The sequence below is a fragment of the Pseudorasbora parva genome, chromosome 9, assembly GCF_024679245.1.
Source record: "Pseudorasbora parva isolate DD20220531a chromosome 9, ASM2467924v1, whole genome shotgun sequence".
NCBI lineage: Eukaryota > Metazoa > Chordata > Actinopteri > Cypriniformes > Gobionidae > Pseudorasbora > Pseudorasbora parva.
In genome coordinates, this window is record NC_090180.1 from 42259139 (window position 1) to 42279995 (window position 20857).

A 20857-nucleotide genomic window follows, 5' to 3' on the forward strand; every position below is an offset into this window, starting at 1 on the left:
TGTGCTCAATGGATAAAATAGGATGCAATATTATGGTGTCGTTTCATTTAATGTTTTCAATATAAATGTACACACAGTAACGATTTTGCGAATATATATATGGCCCCTGCTTAATGCATGTGTCAAAATATCTCGTTGTGTTCTCTGACTAACAAATTACCAGTATATATATATATATTTTCATAGACTGTAAAAGTACATGTGTGCATGCGTGTTTAATCTTTCATGACGTAATCGAACCTACCACGGCGCATGCGTGTTCAAGCGTCAACTACGTCACGTGTTATGATTTATCAAGTACGTTCGCGCTACCTCTGCGTTGAGGTCATACTCCCTCTAATTTATTGAATGTCCAATAAAATAAGAGAGGTAACGTTACACTTTAAGATTTTACGTAATGTCTATTCAACCATCTCTCACATTCCTTTTTTGCTCTTGATGTCTCTAGCTTAACTGAGGTCTTAGCTTACCGTATTTGTGTTTGCAAAGTTGAGGAAGAAACGTTGCTTTATTTATTCTAAAATTGAAACTAACGTTAGGTTCTCCTTTGGGAGATCTTAAGTTGTTGGAGTGTATAAACTTTAACCGAAGGAGTGGCTAATATGTTATTGATCTTGTTGTGTACATTTTTTATTCACAAAAACAAATTTCTCCAGGCTTTGCCTAGATTTTATGATCAGGGTTGGAGCTAAACTGCAGGACAGTGGTCCTCCAGTACCGAGTTTTAGGAACCCTGGTCTAGTTAGTCTGCAGGTGAGTACAGCTTAAAACACACCTGTTTTGTACCACACCATTAAGCTCCATATTTGAGGGACACTGAAACTTTCTCTTTCTGTCTGTGTACGTCCAGTAAAATGGCAGACGCCAGTATTTCATGGACTCGAGATCAGTTCAGCTGTCCGATCTGTCTAGATCTACTTAAGGATCCAGTGACCATCCCCTGTGGACACAGTTACTGTTTGAACTGCATTACACGCTGCTGGAATGAAGATGATCTGGAGAGAGTTTGCAGCTGCCCTCAGTGCAGACAGACCTTCACCCCAAGACCTGCTTTAAACAAGAATGTGGTGTTTGCTGAAATGGTGGAGAAACTGAAGGAGACAAAAGTCCAAACAGCTCGTCCTTCTCTCAGTTACGCTGGACCTGATGATGTGGAGTGTGACGTCTGTACAGGAAGGAAATGCAAAGCTGTCAAGTCCTGTCTGACGTGTCTGGAGTCTTACTGTCAAAGTCATTTTGAGTGTCATGAAGAATCTCCTTTAAGGAAACGACACAAAGTGACTGATGCCACTGGCCGAATTCAGGAGATGATCTGCCCTCAACATGACAGACTGCTGGAGGTTTACTGTCGCACTGACCAGCGATGTATTTGTTTGATGTGTGTGATGGATGGACACAAAAATCACGATACTGTTCCAGCTGAGGCAGAGAGGACCAAGAAACAGGTATGAACGGAAAGCACATTTGCAGTTATTGTACCCAAGTAATTATTGTAGTTAAAGGTAGTGTAGGTAATTTTGGAGAGGCTAGCAATAGAAAGCTAGCTTTAGAAGCATGAGATCCCTTTCCTTCAGAATGTCCCCAAAGCCACGCCTCCTTCAAAACATGAACACGCACACCCAAAGCTAAGTCTACAAATCGTCATGACAGAAAACAACAGACTACTTCAATTCTCAAAGGACATAACATTACAATAATGATGCACGTAAACAACTTAAAGAGCTCTGACTTGGACCACCTTTCTGCCGCTTATTCATTTTGGCATTGAGTACGTGAACCGCTCGAATCAAATGTCACAGGTTGCCATCTCTTAAATATGGATAATTACGTCTTGGCGTGAACGCAGCATAAGCTCGCTGTTTTGGTTCAGAAAGACTGTAAAATGCATCTACTGTTTGTTTGTGTCATTCTGTGACTGACGTCTGTCTACAACTCTGCATAGCCTTATGGAACGTGCTGATGATGTATGTTTAAGCGAGCAGGTGCGCAGAGGTGTATATTGACAGGCATATTGATTATTTTAATATTTTAGACCATTTTATTATTGATTGCTATCAAAATGTGATAAGACTTTCAACCAGTATAACAACAAATGTAAAACATTGTCTATCCTAGATTTAGTTACGAGTTTTCACGCAACAGTCTAAATATTAAAGGGATAGTTCACCCAAAAATGAAAATTTTATTTTTATCTGCCTACCCCCAGGGTTTACAAGATTAGGTGTGTTTGTTTCTTCAGTAGAACACAAAGAACACAAATTAAGATTTTTAACTCCAATCGTTGCTCGTATAATGCATGTCAGTGGGGTCTTGACATGTATTATACAAGCAACGGTTGAGGTTAAAAATCATAATTTGAGTTCTACTGAAGAAACAAACACACCTAATCTTGTAAGCCCTGGGGGTAGGCAGATAAACATCACATTTTCATTTTTGGGTGAACTATCCCTTTAATATAATATTTGCATTATCCAGAAACCATATAAACAAGTGGGTGATAATTTATCTTTAAAAGTTTCCTCACTGAGACATTTGATGTTAAATGTTTATTTTTTTATCCATTTTTTCAGAAAAAGGTTGGAGAGATACAAGGAACTTTCCAGCAGGAAATCCAAGAGAGAGGGAAGAAGCTTCAGGAACTGAAACGGGCTATAAAGATTCACAAGGTAAGACTAACCAAAGACCCTACTGACCAATCCTTTAGGAGCTCAGTGAGTGAACTGTCTGATTGTGTGTGTGTCCTAACAGAACTTTGCACAGGCGGCAGTGGAGGACAATGAGAGTATCTTTACTGAACTGATTTGCTCCATTGAGAAAAAACGATCTGAGGTGACACAGATGATCAGAGACCAGGAAAAGGCTGAAGTGAGTCGAGCCGAAGGACTCTCGAAGCAACTGGAGCAGGAGATTGAAGATCTGAAGAGGAGAGACACTGAACTAAAGCAGCTTTCACACACCGATGATCACATACATTACCTGCAGGTAACTGAGATCTTAATGATATGATCGATTCAAATTTGATTTGAGCCACCAAAACATCTCAAAGCTTTAATGAAAGTATAATTGGCAGTTCTGCTGTGTTGAAATGAATAACAGTTACACAGAATATTTTATCTTTATTGATGATCTTTATTTTATGTCTTTATGTAGAGTTTCCAGTCTCTCTCTGTCCCTCATGGATCTACAGACAACATCAGTATTAGTTTTCTCTCTTATGCTGATGTGGAAACATCTGTCTCACGGCTGAGAGGGAATCTGGAGGATGTTTGTGATGAGGAGATAGAATTTATATATGATAAAGGTAAAGTACTGGAGATTATTTTTGCAAATGAGTCCTATATCCAAACAAAAGAAATTAAAAAGAAATGTCATGTCATTGCATAACGTTATACGGTTCATTATAGAATGGTGTACTTGCAAAGTTACTGAAATACTTTATGCCTTTAATGAATCTATATTTAACTTATAATTTCTAATTAGTCTGATAACTGTTAGGTGCGATTTAATCACAATTAATGTTTATTGGTTGCCAAACAAAAGTGATTTTGTACCATATAACACTAGTGGTACAAATACAAAACCACATGAAAAATGTTCATGCTGTTCATACTAATAAATAGAAGGCGCAAAGTGTCATGCACACATACAAAACACCAACATGGTATTCATTTAACACAAACAAGATGTCACATAAAGCCCTAGTGCACAGCATTTTACTGTAAAATTACACAAAATGTTAGGTTATATCTATTACAGTTTTTCTCAGTATAGAATCGGAAGCATCCCGCCCCCGAATAGACACTTGTTCACACATTTACTATTTTCAACGTGGTGAAAGGCACAGTACACTATGTAGGGGATAGGGAATGATTCAGACAGTGTAAATATGCTTTCTGTTGGGGCAAATTAAGTGTGGTTTCATGTTAGTGTCACGTAGTGTTACATAACTGTGTTAGTGTCAGTTCACGTGACACTAACGTGAAACCACACTTAATTTGCCCCAACAGAAAGCATATTTACACTGTCTGAATCATTCCCTAATTAAAGCTCTGTTTACTAGGTTACATGTGTCAAAAACTAGGAAAACAATAACTTTGTTGTGTGTAAAAATCAGAAACGGTCTGACAGAGCCAATAGAAAACATCTTTAGCGTTGATTACAGAAAAAAAGTGTGATTAATGTGCGTTTACTCTGCTAAGACTGGGGGAAAAATGTCTGGCATTATATGTTTACATATGCAAGAGTCGGGTTTTTGGCCTTTACATTCCACTGAGACTTGTATATTATATATGACTGACAAAATCACGAAAGCTGTGGTCAGTGGCCATTTTTGTGGAATGGTTATGTTGGACCTTCAGAAGTTTTATTGTACAAGTTAAAGGAAATGGGGTTTGATCAGAAATCTCTTGGATGGGTTCAATAATGTCTTGATGACAGAAGCCAGAGGGTCAACATTAAGAGTACATTGTCTACTCCTTTATCTATTAATTGTTGAGTTCCTCAAGGGAGTATTTTAGGTCCCTTATTTTTTATTTTATGTATGAATGACCTAAAAGCAACATACTCAGAAAACCTTTTTCTTTCTGCTGATGATCGAGCAGTTTTAGTGTTTCATCAGGATAAAGGGTTCCTAGAGAAAATAATGACTTTATGTCCAAATGGTTTTCAGATAATACATTTTCTTTATATAGTTAAAACTGAAGCTATTCTCATTGCATCTAGAATTAAATAAGGATGACACTTGCTTGGTTAAGATTAATGATATAGCAAAAGAGTCAAAAAATGTTATACATTATTTGGGTTGTTTAATAGATAATAAATTGTCTGGTGATTTTATGGCTAGAAAGATATTTACAAAAATATGTGGCAAAATTAGTTTTTTTTTTTTTTTTTTTTTTTTGCGTGGCAAGCCGATTTATTGGATGTTTATTCCTTAAAATTGCTGCCAGGTGTCCTGATTCAACCCCATTTTGATTATGAACAATAAATAGCAAAAAGCTCAAAACAAATTAGTTTGAATTTTTTTTATATAAATTGTAAATCTGGGTTGTATTGTTTAAATGGGAATTGTGTTTAATGTTTTAAAATTAGTATTTGGTTAGGAGTTACTGTTTTTCTGTCACTACTGTATAAAGCCTATATCCTTTATTAACATTAAGGGCTGCAATGGAAATAAACCAATAGCATTATTGTTTTTATCCTTGACAAACATTTTTTTAAAGTGTATGGGATACTTGTTATTTTGTAAAGTTTTGTAAACTTGTCAAATTAATTTCAATTCAGTTCAACATAATGAATTAAAACATATATAGTGAGGCTTAAAATAGAAAATAGATGCAGTAAAATAGAGGTTGTGTATATTAATCACATTTTCAACGCCTCTTGGTTTCTAGTGAGTTGCATCAAAATCATTTCCACCACTCAGCCCAAAACCAGGGAGGAATTCTTACACTGTAAGTGCCAATAATTATTCACTATAATTACTATTACAAATAAAGCAATCAATTATTTATACAGATACACACTTGATATGAGTATCCTATAGCTTGCGTCCTCTTTTAACATGACATTTACATTTTTAATTTCCAGATTACCATCAGCTGACTCTGGATCCAAACACAGCGAATAAAAAACTCAGTCTTTCTAAGAAAAACAGAGTGGCTACTCGCAAGCACACAGTCCGGCCGTATGCTGATCATCCGGACAGATTTGATGTTTGGCCTCAGGTGTTGTGCAGAGAGAGTGTGTGTGGACGCTGTTACTGGGAGGTGGAGTGGAGCGGGGGTGCGGTGGGTATATCGGTGTCATATAAGAGCATCGGCAGGAAGGGACGGAGCGATAAATTTGGATGTAATGATCAGTCCTGGAGATTGTTCTGTTCTCGCTCCAAATACCTGTTCTGTAGCAATTACAAGAAGACTAAACTCAATGTAAGCTCTAGGTCTTCTACAGTAGGAGTGTATGTGGATCACTGTGCAGGGATTCTGTCATTGTACAGCGTCTCTGACACAATGACCCTCATCCACAGGGTCCAGACCGCATTCACTCAGCCGCTCTATCCGTGCTTTTTGTTATATCAGGGATCATCAGTGAAACTGTTAAAATAAGTGACAAAATAAGTGTTAGAGCTTTAAGAAGTAATGCTGACTTTGTCATATTTTGAAGCTGCATTAGAAACGTTAAAGTCTGTTACTTTTTATTCAATAAATCTGTACTATAGTCCAAGGTTTGAAGCTAGACAAGATTTCTCTTACCCCATTGGCAAAAACTAATGCCAAATCCTATTATTTTGAACTAAGACAAATATTCACCAGCTGTTATTTCTTATGACCAATAAATGTCAGTGTCCTTCTTGCTGTGGGCTTACACCGCACAATGGTGACGCTCACAGGTAGGCTACAGTGCAGGTCATCATGACCTTTGAGGTGTTTGTGAGTGTGACAGAGCTCTGTAAACATGAAATACACATAGGATATAATAAAAATGCTTTGGTAATATTTCAGTGTTTTATTGCCAAAATAGTTTTCTGTCAAAGCAAATGATAAATACACACAATCTCGTAATAAATGTTAAACATTCTATGTGGTCGTTTTAACAATAACATATTAATAATATAAATACATCAGAAAAAAATATTAAAAACCCGTATAACACTTTTAAAGGCACGTTCGTAATAACCTGATACACGTTTAATAACTTGTAGGCGATTTAGTTTAGTTGAAGAGATCGGGAAAAGTCGTCACACTGTTTACTCCAGTCCAGTGATTTATTTATGTCTCAGAATATAGTGTTAAATAGTGACAACTTGCCCCGGTCTCACCTAACGCTGGTATTATGCATCTCTCATCTGTCAGGAAAGCAGCAGTCATTCAGTCACAGACTTCTGCCTCTTCATCACACTCTCGACAGTGGCATTTGTTTTGGAGGGCACAAAACCGAACTTGCTGTTCCGGACCTCCACGTCAGTCCCGTGCTCGCGTCGCTGTAAACTGACCCGCTCGTGCCTTTACTACCCCAACTGCAGCAGCGGCAGCGCGTGCACAAGACTCGCCAAGAGTCCAGAGTTTTACCGGACCACGTCCACGCGCCTGACGTGATCCCGACCACAAGGCACATGAAATATTTGAGCATAAACACCGCGTAGTCGGGTTTCGGGGCTTTTTTCTCCGAGCAGTTACACGCGTGCGCTATTTCCCACGCTTCGCGGTTGTGCTGTTCGTAGACGTAGCAGGCCACAATCACCATGGCAACGACCGTATACATCACTGTAAACACCCCGATACGGACCATCAGTCTCTCGAGTTTGTCCGTTTTCGTTCCTCCCTGTTTAATGACGCTCCGTATCCGAAACATTGACACGAAGCCGGCGAATAAAAATATCGTCCCGATAAAAAGATAAATCACCAGTGGCGCGAGCACGAAGCCCCGCAGGTTATCCAGGTTCTGGTTGCCCACGTAGCAGATTCCCGCGACCGAGTCCCCGTCCACCGAACTCAGTGCGAGCACGGCGATGGATTTCACGCTCGGAATGAGCCAAGCGGCTAAGTGAAAATACTGCGAGTATCGCGCGATCGCTTCGTTTCCCCACTTCATCCCTGCCGCGAGGAACCACGTAAACGTCAGAATCACCCACCAGATGGCGCTCGCCATCCCAAAAAAATAAATGAGTAGAAACACAAGTGTGCAGAGCGCGGGACCCCTAGTTTCATAGTGGATGTGGTCCATCTCGTGATCCTGGTTGCAAGCGACCCTTTCGTGTCCCGCGATGAGTCTGATGATGTATCCCACAGACACGAACATATAGCAGGCAGACAGGAAAATAATCGGGCGCTCGGGGTATTTAAACCTCTCAATGTCAATGAGGAAAGTGGCAACGGTGGCGAACGTTGACAGGAAACACAAAACCGACCAAATCCCGATCCAAAATGTGGCAAATGTCCTTTCCTCCTGAGAAAGATAGGGGTTGTGGCACGGCATGGCGCAATTGGGGATCTGCCCCGTCTTGACCCGGTTATACAAGAGATGACGGTCACTGCTCACGGTCACCAAAGGCGCGCGGCAGTGACACTCCGGTTCACATGAAGAAGATCCATGACTGCTTTTATTTTTCCGGTTGTATGGCTTGGTTGGTTTTGCAGCAGTCGGTGATGCTGTTGCATCAGTTCTGTTGTAGTCCATACACAGAGTGTTTGAATCCCCCTGCACTGGTAGAACATCGCACCTCATTCTGTCCGGCCACGGGAAACCGTATTGCCTCATCAGCGGAGCGCAACCCGCTCTCGCCCGTTCGCACACACTCCTGCACGGCGGCAACGGCTTCTTATAGTCCTCAAGGCAAATGGGCGTGTACAGGCTGCAAAGAAAGAAGCGCAGGTCTGGGGAACACTGGATCTCCACGAGGGGCCAGAACTGGTGCACCTCAAGTCCGGCTTCATCCTGGGTGTCGTGGTTGAATTGGTTGGGCATGTACGTGTAGTTATAGCCGATCCCTCTACACAATGGCACAGATATCTCCTGACAAACCGGCTCACGAGCACACACGGAGCTCCACAATAGCAGGGCACAGAGCGCGAGAGGAAGCCAGTAGGACTCCTGCATAGGCGAGTCCATCCTCGGTCAGTTGCACGCACCCGCTCCCTGTCCTCTGGGATGCGCTTGCATGTGCGCAATAGTCGTCTGGTTACTTAATTCTAATAATAAAACGAAATAGCACTATAGAATAACCTGCTGTGTCTACACGCTGACATCAAGTGAAATCCAACAGGCTACAACGTCTAGTTTGTTTTGACTGTCAAATAGTGGAGCGCTTGTCGATTTATACAAAGGATAGCCGTGGCACGCCCCCTTATCTCAACGCCCAATCATAGGACTGCAGGGGCTGTACCTAATGGTAATTTAATCAAGCGTCCCCCTGAGAGTTTTGAGTAAATGTTTGTGCAGGGGACGGTTTGCATGTCTTAAATTATTCCACCTATGTTTACATCCCACCCTGTCCAAACACGGGGTTTGTGGCTGTAAACCTCTCGTGGCATGTTTGGGTCGTTCCTAATCTCTCTAGAATGTGTATGCTCTGGAAAAATGCCATTATTGCAGATGGGCTCACATTTAGTCTACATCATTACGATTTAAAAGGAGACTAAAAAGCAATAGCTGTACCTACGAGACAAAAGAAACGATAAAATGTAATTTTCGTGCCAGTACAATAACAATGCCCGAATTCCTACTTGTAATTCATTATTTAATTTATGCCCCCCAATGTATTTGGACGCTTTTTCCACTTTTTTAAATTATTAATTAAAATCAAAATCAAAATATTAGTTTCAGAATTTATGCATTACATTTGAATCAAATAATCCTATTGTTGAGGGAAAGGATTTTCTGAAAATTCAGTAGCCTACATGAAATAAAAATTATTTTGACGAAAAAAAGACTCAACTCACTCATTCAAAATGTTGACCAAATACACAGCATTGCACCCAAACACTTATTAACACGCTGAACATATCAGTCCCAAGTAGCCTAATTGTTGAAATCTGTTAGAACTTGAGGTTGAGGACATATTTAGTCTAGCCATAAAAAAATAACCACCTTCAAAAGTCATTGAAAAGTCATGCTCTATAAGAATTTGTTTGCACTTGCAATTGAATCCTACGTTTTTAGGCTTTTGACTTGAGTTACAAAACACTTTTTGGGGCCACCGTGACCGGACGCATTCAGACACGCGCGACTCCTCCAGCTCGAGAAGTTGAATGCGCTCTTGTTGACAGCGCGCGGGGGGAGCGGGGGCTGTCGCGCGCTGCGAGGTCTTGTTCGCTCTAATTGCGTCGCTAATGTTCCGTTTAGTGCCCCAGCGGGGGGCGCGCAGCGGGGGGCAATTACTGTACATCCCGGGGAAAGCTGGGTGGTGAATAATCGGATGCCCTGGTTTCCTGCGTGTGACAGACTGCGGATACAGTGCATACAAACACAACTCGTTCATTCAAGTTTGCTTATTAGTTTATAAAGTCCAAAACACATGTCATTATTTATGGATACAAGTAGGGACGAGGGCTGGTTTACTAAATTGCAGTTTTTTGCTTCATGCAGTGAATATTTCTCAGGGTAAGTTTATTATGAAACCCCTTTTTTGCATAGAAACTTAAAACATTTGGCTACCAAATATTGAACATTTTCACCATAGAGTGCGGTATAATTTTGTAGGCCAACGCTGAAGTTAGCATCACCCTGGTTCCCTCAATAAAAAAAAGCCAATAGAAAGTAAAAATAAGCTCTGTGACCAACAAATACATCAAATAATCTACACAAATCAACAACATTTTTGAAGTTTTATACTATCAGTAAAAAGCTAGGAAAAATATTTAAACTTTATTTAAAATCTACGAGATGAGTTCCAGAATATTAAGAATATTTTGCAACAGTGTGATTATATATCTAGACACAACAAGAAAGCAGATGAGTAGTTGAGTTTGCATGGTGTGACTTATGACATTTAAAGGGATAGTTCACCCAAAAATGAAAAATTGATGTTTATCTGCTTACCCCCAGGCATACAAGATGTAGGCGTGTTTTTTTCTTCAGTAGAACACAAATGAAGATGTTTAACTCCAAACGTTGCTCGTATAATGCATGTATTTCTATGAGAGTAAAAAACACATATACAAATCCATATTAAACCCTGTGGCTCATGGCGACACATTGATGTCTTAAGACACGAAACGATCGGTTTCTGCGAGAAACCCTATGTTCTTTTTTTATACCTCAGATCTCATCTAGTATTCCCAACCTCATTACTTCTGTAAGATCAAAAATTCCTCATTGGTGCCTGCGCGGATCAGTCGAATGAGGAATCTATGTAAAGATATCTATGATCCCACCAGGTTTTTGACCTTCTTCGATGGAAGTCATCTTTATTATATATATTATTACTGTAACCAGTGTGGTTTAATTGTGTTTATTTTTAGTGCACTTGTTGCCCCAGAATCTTTAGCTCTAATTGTTTTATTGGTGTTTGTGTGTGTGTTCATGTTTTTCTATCCAGGGGGGACTTTAACCTGAATGCACATGGGTACTCGTGTCCCCGAGTGGCCCTAAATTTAGGTTCCCATGAGGAAAAAGCTTATGAATCATACAGAATGAGTTTTTATAAAAATGTAAAAATGCAGAAAGTCTTCTGTGATGGGTGAATGTAGGCAGGGGGATAGAATATACATTTTGTACAGTATAAAAACCATTACATCTATGGAGAGTCTCCACCAAGATAGTGAACCAGATGTGTGTCTTATTCACATAGCTGACCCTGTATTGGTTAGGCTCACAAGTCTACCCACCATCTTTATAATGATATTACCTTAAATCTGAATACACACTGCTCTAATTTTAAATTGTGTCTGTGACAATTGATGGTTTAAGGAATGATTTTATTAATTTATCCATCTGATGTGCACATAATGTTATTTATGATGTGTGCAAAAGCTGTGCATCATGTAAACATGCAGCTTTTGATTAGCTGAGCAAAGTGACAATATGTATCCATTTACGTGGCAGATGCTTTTTAAAGAATACTAAAGTGGTTCATCCTAGTGATACAGAACATGATATGCAATACAAATTTTAAAATTTCCCACACAATCTCATGATAGTTCATAACTATTTTATGTTTGGCTGAATTGGTGTCTAGAATTCCTATGAGGTGAATATGATTTTCAGTCATAGACTTTAATATGATCTGCTCATGCCAACGAGGTGGTTAGGGGAGGACATGCTTACTTTTTTCTAAAATTTGTACATTTTCTTATGATTCACATCATACAAATTCATATGAAATCGCCACCTCATAAAACAGTGCAGTATCCCGTTGAATTGGGTTGGAATTGCTCAGAAAAATACAAGCTAGGGATACTTGCTTCAACTTTATATTTAAAATGTGTTCCTGGAAACACCAGAAAGACAGGGCTAAATGACACCTACACAACACAACTATTTTAGACCACGAGATGTCCATAAATTTCACACACACACAAACTTTGGCTCGGTTCCACATTGAACAGCAGTGATCCACTGTTATGTTTGCTCCTGTCAGAGTCTTCCTACATCTCTGTCCTTTTCCCCTTTTCCACCTTTCTTAGATGCATTCACCAGATTTCTCACCATGGCAACAAGCCCACCAGAAGGCACCTGGCAGTCTAGTCTGAGACACACTGTTATGGGTTTTCCAAACAGAAAATGCAATGCACTGATATCTCCATCATATGAGTGATTTGACTAGACAATGTACATAACTTGAATATATATACCACTTTTTACCCAATTAGACTGTATAAAAAAAAAGAAAAATAGTTCCTTGGAGAGCTGAATTTTTTTTAGCCTATATAAATATATATATATATATATATATATATATATATATATATATATATATATATATATATATATATATATATATATATATATATATATATAATGTTTTTTTTTATTTTTTTTTATTTTTTTTTTACTTTTATACAACAGGCAAGAGTATTTCTCTGTATATGCTCAAAAAAAGTCTACGTTTGCGTCTCACTGAAGAAAGTTATACCTGTTTGGAATGACATGAGGGTGAGTAAATAATGGCAGTAAAAAAAAATGTTTCCACTTTAACCACAGTATTTGTGCTGTGTTGTGTGTGTGAGAGTTTGTCTCATTTGGGACAGTTATTTTACACCTGCAGAACTGGCACTGTGACTCCAGACTACTGAACCTGGTGAACCATGTAATCCATCCTCGACCTACGAAAACATGACATGGGCCACTCATAAAGGATTGAGGAGAGACACCTGATCAGCGATAAACAATGCAGTTGTTGCCCTTTATCCTAAGAGAGAAAATGAGAGGCTGTATTTAATGGAATACTTGAACCTGAATCCACACTGAATCATGGGGACTCGTCTCACACCATCTTTGTCGGGACATTTTGTCCCCATAAGGGTTTACCTAAACCACACACAAGTATTAATTTCTTTTCTATTAATGAGAGCATTGATTCATTGAGGACTTCCAATGCTATTTTCTAAGGCCTATACCCATCACAGAAACGTGCAAAACACAGATTTAAATAAAGTTTTTTTAGAGATCTATAATATTTTACTTTATTATAAGTTAGGACATTTGGCCCACACAATTCATTACATTTATAATTCATTACATTTATAATTCACTACATTTATATATAGCACTTTTCTAGACACTCAAAGCATTTTACATATAGGGGGAATCTCCTCAACCACTACCAATTTGCAGCATCCACCTGGATGATGCGACGGCAGCCATATTGCGCCAGAACGCTCACCACACACCAGCTGATTGGTGGAGAGGAGAGTATAGTACAAGTATAGCCAAACCTGTACACACACACATACACAAACATTGGGGTCCAAAAAAACTTTGGAGGAGACAACATTTTGGATCCCATTGACTTTCATTGTATCCCAAAAAAAAAAAAAAAAAAAAAAATCCTGTTCTTTTTTAATATTCACAATATCATAATATCAACTGATTTTTATCACATCCCTATTAATTTTTCTGAACAATGTGAATTTTAGCCTATTTTAATTTGAATTGTGAATTGTAAATCTGTGATGAATTTCCAGGTATTCATCACACATCGCCATCGGGCAGAAATGTGAATGTGTGTGTGTGTGTGTGTGTGTGTGTGTGTGTCTTTGCCATTAAGTCTCTTGTATACAGTCCTCCATATCATAAAAGAAAGACTGACTGAAAGTATTGCTCTTGTTTTTCTTTTGTGTATCTAGTGTTCTTTCCTTCCTCTCAATGGCTTTTCTTATTCTATTTGTCTGTCCGGCCCTCCCCCAACTCTCTCTCCCTCTCTCTGTCTGTCATTCTTACGTCTGTTTAGTTTGTCTTCTTCCATTCATCTGTGGCTTAAGACCTCTGCTCTCAGACTCCTCCAGGCACTCACGTCTCTCCTCCCCCTCTATTCTCTCTCTCCCTCTTCCTGCTTTCCCCCTTCTTCATTCTCTCATTCCTCTCTCCTCTTGTCCTAGTCTCAAAGGACATAATTAGGCAGCATATTCAGGCACATTTATATCTCCACAATAGCCTTCTCTCCATCCCTCGCTCTCTTTCTAAAGCCTGTTAAATGGCATAGAATAAGAATTTGTGAATGCGTCTGCTTAATTAGAGCAATAAACATCTTCCCAAGAGAACTGAGAGAGACATACAAAAATCTGTTGGTCTGTCTGTCAATCTATCTATCTAACTTCTATCTATCTAAATCTTAAAATAATGTTTTTTTTTTTTGTCATATGGTTCCATTAAAACCTTTACATCCACCATTATATTGCACAAAATGGCCCTAAAAATATATATATTTTGAGATGATAAAAAAAATCTGAGCTGATGTTTGATGTTTGGATCAATCTCGTTCTTCATTCAGCTTAGTGGTCGATCAATACAGTTTTGTTTTGTTTTTTGACTGATTTTTATAGTTTTACATTGTAGTATTTTGTTACCTTTGTTATCCCTTATGTAAATGGAAAGTGTAGGCTACATTGTGGGTTACAATACCTAATACAGTTTGCATTTCAGCAAATGTAGAACATCGACCTTGACCTGAAAGAGTGTTATCGATTACTCTGGATGTGGACTCATGAGAAATCCTTTGGATTTGACTGATTGATCTTTTTTCACATTTTTATTGATGCCAGTATATAATTTAGACATGCAGTTCCTTAATAATTACATAAAATATTTGTGTAAACTGGCTGGTAGAACATGCAGAGGGAATGTTGATGATAAAATATAGGCTTATGTTGATGCTGTTAATCTCTTTGGCTAAAAGCATCTGTCAAATGCAAATGTAGGCAACATTTAAAGTAAATTCTATGTCTTGGGCCTTATTGATTAAACACAAACAGTCATTTGAAGGTTTAACAAGCATTGGGTTGGTTTTGGCCCACAGGTCTAGCTTCTCACTGGCACTCTGCCCAGACACACACATCGAGACTGTCTGTTTTATTTTAGTGCTATGTTTAACATATAGCTTTGAATATATGCAGTTTATGTGTCATTTCTGTATTTAAGGCGATGTATGTGTCAAATTTGTTACCTAATGGTATAGCCTAATCAAACACATCTTAGTCTGAGAATGTGCTTTTGTTTTCAAACACTGCATGCCAACACAAATTCATTGTGTGATGAAAGTGTCTAATGAGATTGGGAATGGGAATTACCAGCAAAAAATAAATATTTTGACTACATCAGGGTGCATGTGTTCTCAGCTTAAGTGGAACAAGGAAATGCTATACTGTTTTGAGAAACTTTAAACATCAAAAGGTCAACCAAAACAACCATACCACACACATATGCACTCCTTTACTCATACACACACATTTGCAAATAAAAAACAACTTTTTTCTATATTATTGTTCAGCAACAGAGTTAATTCTTAAAATAATTATAGTAAGGCTATTCAAGAAGTCTAAATATAATATAAAAAAATAATAATTAAATATAGCCTACATGAATTGTCATAAAACAAATGTAAACAAAAATGTAATGTTAAATATCAACAAAAGTAGCTAATGTCACCAACAAGCCAGCCGCATCACTATAGACCTTTATTTAGGCTACTGCTAGGAAGTAAAATATTTGTAAATATTACCTGAGACATTTTTCGCCTAACGATATTTTAAGAATTTTGTCGTATGTAGTATTTCTTTCTCTATTCCTGCACAACCGGAGGCTGCAGTTTCAGGACCCCAGTTTCAGGACCGCAATTCTAGGACCCTCGTTTTTTGTGACAGCACCACCTACAGAACTGGATGATATAGCGGTGTGCTGCAGTTTCAGGACCTCAGTTCTATGACCCATGTGGTTTAGTTAGTAGCCTACATAGTATAAAGATATTTAATCTCAGGAGTATATTTTATGTGATTTTTTTTTATTCAAAATGCATCAGAGGTTAATTACAAAGTGTGTAATACCTGCTTTGAGTCACAATTTTAAATTTAAACACATTAATTTACACAAAATAAAATTTTAAAATGTATATCAATCTTTAAAAAAAAGTTGAGTACCTTAAAAATCTTAGTTTCTTGAATTATACTGTATATTGATTAACCTCCTTAACTTTAACTAATTAGTTCATTATCAGGTAAAATAAAGATGGAATCAGTATATGCAGTCACTAAATTACAGTCAGATATTTTAAAGATTGTAGAGAGGCAAGACAAGACTCAAGAATGATTGAAGAATATATATTTATGTCATTTTTGCAATAACAACAGCACCAAAAAAGGCCCCTTTTTTCATCAGTTGCCTCACAGACGGAATGGCTGTATATATATATATATATATATATATATATATATATATATATATATATATATATATATATATATATATATATATATATATATATATATATATATAACACTCATATATATATGATTTAACACTTGTGCACTGTTGGAGTTGTAGAGAGAGAAAGCCAAACAGAATATTAATGTTACTCATGTCTAATTCCAAACTCCAAATTTGTAAGTATATAAGAGCAATACCCACCAATTGAGACCATGGTACTATACAGTTGAAGCTGCATACAGTGTGAGGCAACTATTGTAAACATTTCCCATACACCTTACTTAGCTAAATGGATGACGACTGACAGTCATTATACTAATCTGGTGAACATGGCAGTTTTGATAAATAAGCCATGACACAAAATGAACTGTAGATGATAACATACATTCAATAAAATACTGCACAATTTATAAAAACCAGCAAGTGTTGAAAATACAAATATATATTGTTATAATACCCTTCTATTTGGAAGCGCTCCATCAAAAGAAGACACCACCACTTTCTAATGAAAGCCATGTCCATCTGAAAGATGTGTGACATTGACAAATACTATATAAGCATATACTTATATAAAATAAAAAAATAAAAATAAAAAACAACAACAAAAAAACACTGAGACTCTAAAATTAACATGACAATCCTGCAGTCATTTCCACAGTGATGGCGTGGCAATTCCTAAAAGCAAAAAAAAAAAAAGGTAACATAGGCTACATGTCAAAAGCCATTGCTATCTCGGTTACATTATGAAATCTACATGATATGCAGAATGGAATATAATAGTATTTGTTTGAAGTAGCTAAATATGCATTTATTAATCACTGCAATATTATGCCCAGTCTTTTCAGTCCAGCTCCAAGGATAATAAAAATTTTTTTTTTGCAAGATTCAGAATTTATTCAGGAAGTTTCCCCACTAATACAGTAAGCTACATGTAAATCACACACCCTTACACCAATATGCATTTGTCATCTTTTTAAGTTTAATAATGTGCTGGCTAGATGTATTATAGTCATTAAAAATCAAAAAGGATTTAATAAATCATGGCCAAGCCACGATCAAGAACATCATAGTAACTAATAAAACTAGCACACAAATTATTAATTCGTGTGAATTTATTCTTAATTCATAGTTAGCAGCTCACTTTAGTACATTTTGTTTTTCGTTTAAACGTTATAAAATAAAACTTGACTGAATATCGGTACTTACAGTCTGATCAGTGTCCATCGTCCATCTTAAATTAGTGTTTTGGTGATTCAATTCGGTAGGTGGTGCTGTCACAAAAAACGAGGGTCCTAGAACTGCGGTCTTAGAACTGGGGTCCTGAAACTGCAGCCTCCGGTTGTGCAGGAATACCCTTCTCGTTTCAGGACCTCAGTTCTACGACCCAGGTGGTTTAGTTAGTAGCCTACATAGTATCAAGATATTTAATCTCAGGAGTATATTTTATGTGATTTTTTAAATTCAAAATGCATCAGAGGTTAATTACAAAGTGTGTAATACCTGCTTTGATGCACAATTTTAAATTTAAACAAATGAATTTACGCAAAATATAAATAAAAAATGTATATCAATCTTTAAAAAAAGTTGAGTACCTTAAAAATCTTAATTTCTTGAATTATACTGTATATTTATTAACCTCCTTAAGTTTAACTAATTAGTTCATTATCAGGGAAAATAAAGATGGAATCAGTATATGCAGTCACTAAATTACAGTCAGATATTTTAAAGATTGTAGAGAGGCAAGGCAAGACTCAAGAATGATTGAAGAATATATATTTAAGTCATTTTTGCAATAACAACAGCACCAAAAAGACCCCTTTTTCATCAGTTGCTGCACAGACAGAATGATATATATATATATTATTTAATATATATTAAAGTTAAGTTAACACTTTTGCACTGCACTGTTGGAGTTGTAGAGAGAGAAAGCCAAACAGAATATCAATGTTACTCATGTCTAATTCCAAACTCCAAATGTGTAAGTGTATAAGCTATATCCACCAATTGAGACCATGGTGCTATACAGTTGAAGCTGCATACAATGTGAGGCAACTATTGTAAATATTTCCTATACATTTTACTAAGCTGGATGATGACTGACAGTCCTTATACTAATCTGGTGAACATGGTAATTTTGATAAATGAGCCAAGGCACAAAATGAACTGTAGATAAAATTAATAAAAAACTGCACAAGTTATAAAAACCAGCAAGTGTTACAGAGATGAATATACAAATATATATTGTTATAACCATCCTATTTTGAAGCGCTCCATCAGAAGAAGACACCACCAGTTTCTAATGAAAGGCATGTCCATCTGAAAGATGTGTGACATTGACAGATACTATATTAGCATATGCTTGGCAAAATAAAAACAACAAAAAAACACTGAGACTTTATCCCGCAGTCATTTCTACAGTGATGGCGTGGCAATCCCTAAAAGCAAAAAAAAAAAAAAAGGTAACACGTCAAAAGCCATTGCCATCTCGGTTACATTATGAAATTTACATGATATGAAGAATGGAATATAATAATATTTATTTGGAGAGGCTAAATATGCATTTATTAATCACTGCAACGTTATGCCCAGTCTTTTCAGTCTAGCTCCAAGGATAACAAAAAAACATTTGTGCAAGATTCATACAGAAAAATTATTTTAAAAAAATTAAAGGATTAATTTTCAACTTTTTAATCCTTCACAGCAAAAATATATCAGTACAGGCTATAAGAATGTAGCCAAAGTATAAATGGCTGAACTTGTCAAACATTATGCATCATTTAGACAGGCTAATATTGTAGTGCAACCAGGCAGTCAGCGCAGTTATGTAAGAATATTTTATTCTTAACTATGGTAAAACAATGAGTATTCAGCAAGTCTGCCCTCTAATACAGTAAGCTACAGGTAATCGTACACACCCTTAACAACATGCTTTTGTCATCTTTTTAAGTTTAATTAATGTGCTGGCAGCTGGCTAGATGCATTATAGTCATTAAAAATCAAAAAGGATTTAATAAATCTCAGCCACACCACGATCAAGAACATCCTAGCCTAATTAATAAAACTAGCACACAAATTCTTAATTCGAGTGAATTAATTCTTAATTCATAGCAGCTCACTTACGTACATTTTGTTTCATGTAAAAGTTATAAAATAAAACTTGATTGAATATCAGTACTCACAGTCTGATCGGTGTCCATAGTCCATCTTAAATTAGTGTTTTGGTGATTCAATTCGGTAGGTGGTGCTGTCACAAAAAACGAGGGTCCTAGAACTGCGGTCTTAGAACTGGGGTCCTGAAACTGCAGCCTCCGGTTGTGCAGGAATACCCTTCTCCTTTCTCTCGATTGTTTATAATCAGGTGTCCGATTAGCGAATGAATCACTTTTGAATCGGTTCTTCTCATTGAATCTGAAAAACGTGCTAAAACGGTTAATGAATCAGTTCTGAATTCCTTGGTTAACGTTACTCGGTCTCATAAACAGAAATTGGATGCTTCAAAACACGTAAAACAATGATGAAGATGAATGAAGTGGAATTACCTAAAGTCACCTGAAACAAAGCCTACAAATGCCTGTTATCAACTTTGTCAGGGTTGAAGAAAGTCTTTATTGAGGTTGAACACCTGCACGTGCGCGGCGTCTGAACGACTCTGTAGCTACTGAAGGTAAATAACTTCTTAACGTCGAAAAAACACTACAAACATTAGACAAAACCAAGTACGCTACCAAAACAACCATTGAACCATAATATTACAATTCGACACCATCACCATAAGTTACCTGTGTAGCCTACTTTTTGGAAAGGTTATTTTGAGAAACTTCAATTAGGCTAACATCACATGCCTTTAGGAGGACAAATGTTGCTAAATGTGTGAATAATGAATGTAAGTTACTGGGTTATGTGACCCTTCTGCTAAAGTGTAAAAAATCAAACAAATTTATTTTTAATGAAGAGTTGTCTATAAGGTAAATGAAAAACAGAAATTGAACTTGTGTGATACAATATGTCAAATATATGACATCCATACTGATGACACCTTTGTATCTACCTTCTTTATATGTTTATCCACCACATATGAGATGAGCAACAATACTAAAATTACATTTTCAACAAACCATATTTCATGCTTTCAAAAGAGGGATCAAAGACCCCCCTTATTAAACTTTATTTTAACAGTAAGCATTTTGCAGAAAGATGGAGGCATATCTGAGAAATAAATAAACTGATTTTGTCATAACAGCACTTCCTGTTGAATTTATAAGGGCTATAAATTAGAGTTCACGGCACTTCAATGCTCTGTTACGTCCACAACATTTTAATGGTTATGTTTATATAATATAACAATTACAAATACAAATAGCTTGAACCTTTATATACAAAGCTAAATTATGTCTATGCTTATTAGGATCAACAATTCATCTCACTACTTTGGTCTGAACAACCGTAAAAATATGTTATGGATGTGACCGTTACGGACATTTCATATTAAATCATCTGC

At 37.0% G+C, this 20857-nt stretch overlaps 2 protein-coding genes across 2 annotated transcripts; one reads left to right on the top strand and one right to left on the bottom strand.

The window, feature by feature from the left end:
• The first annotated feature begins 248 nt into the window (after positions 1-248).
• On the top strand, positions 249-6402 carry LOC137089180 (tripartite motif-containing protein 16-like). The gene is made up of 8 exons (XM_067452688.1): positions 249-369; positions 657-753; positions 851-1445; positions 2571-2666; positions 2749-2982; positions 3151-3301; positions 5394-5453; positions 5590-6402. The coding sequence occupies exons 3-8, from the start codon at positions 855-857 to the stop codon at positions 6105-6107; spliced, it is 1650 nt and encodes a 549-aa protein (XP_067308789.1). The 5' UTR covers positions 249-369; positions 657-753; positions 851-854; the 3' UTR covers positions 6108-6402.
• A 184-nt stretch (positions 6403-6586) lies between these two features.
• fzd8b (frizzled class receptor 8b) lies at positions 6587-8783 on the bottom strand. The gene has a single exon (XM_067452687.1). The coding sequence runs from the start codon at positions 8608-8610 to the stop codon at positions 6895-6897; it is 1716 nt and encodes a 571-aa protein (XP_067308788.1). The 5' UTR covers positions 8611-8783; the 3' UTR covers positions 6587-6894.
• Positions 8784-20857: the final 12074 nt, after the last annotated feature.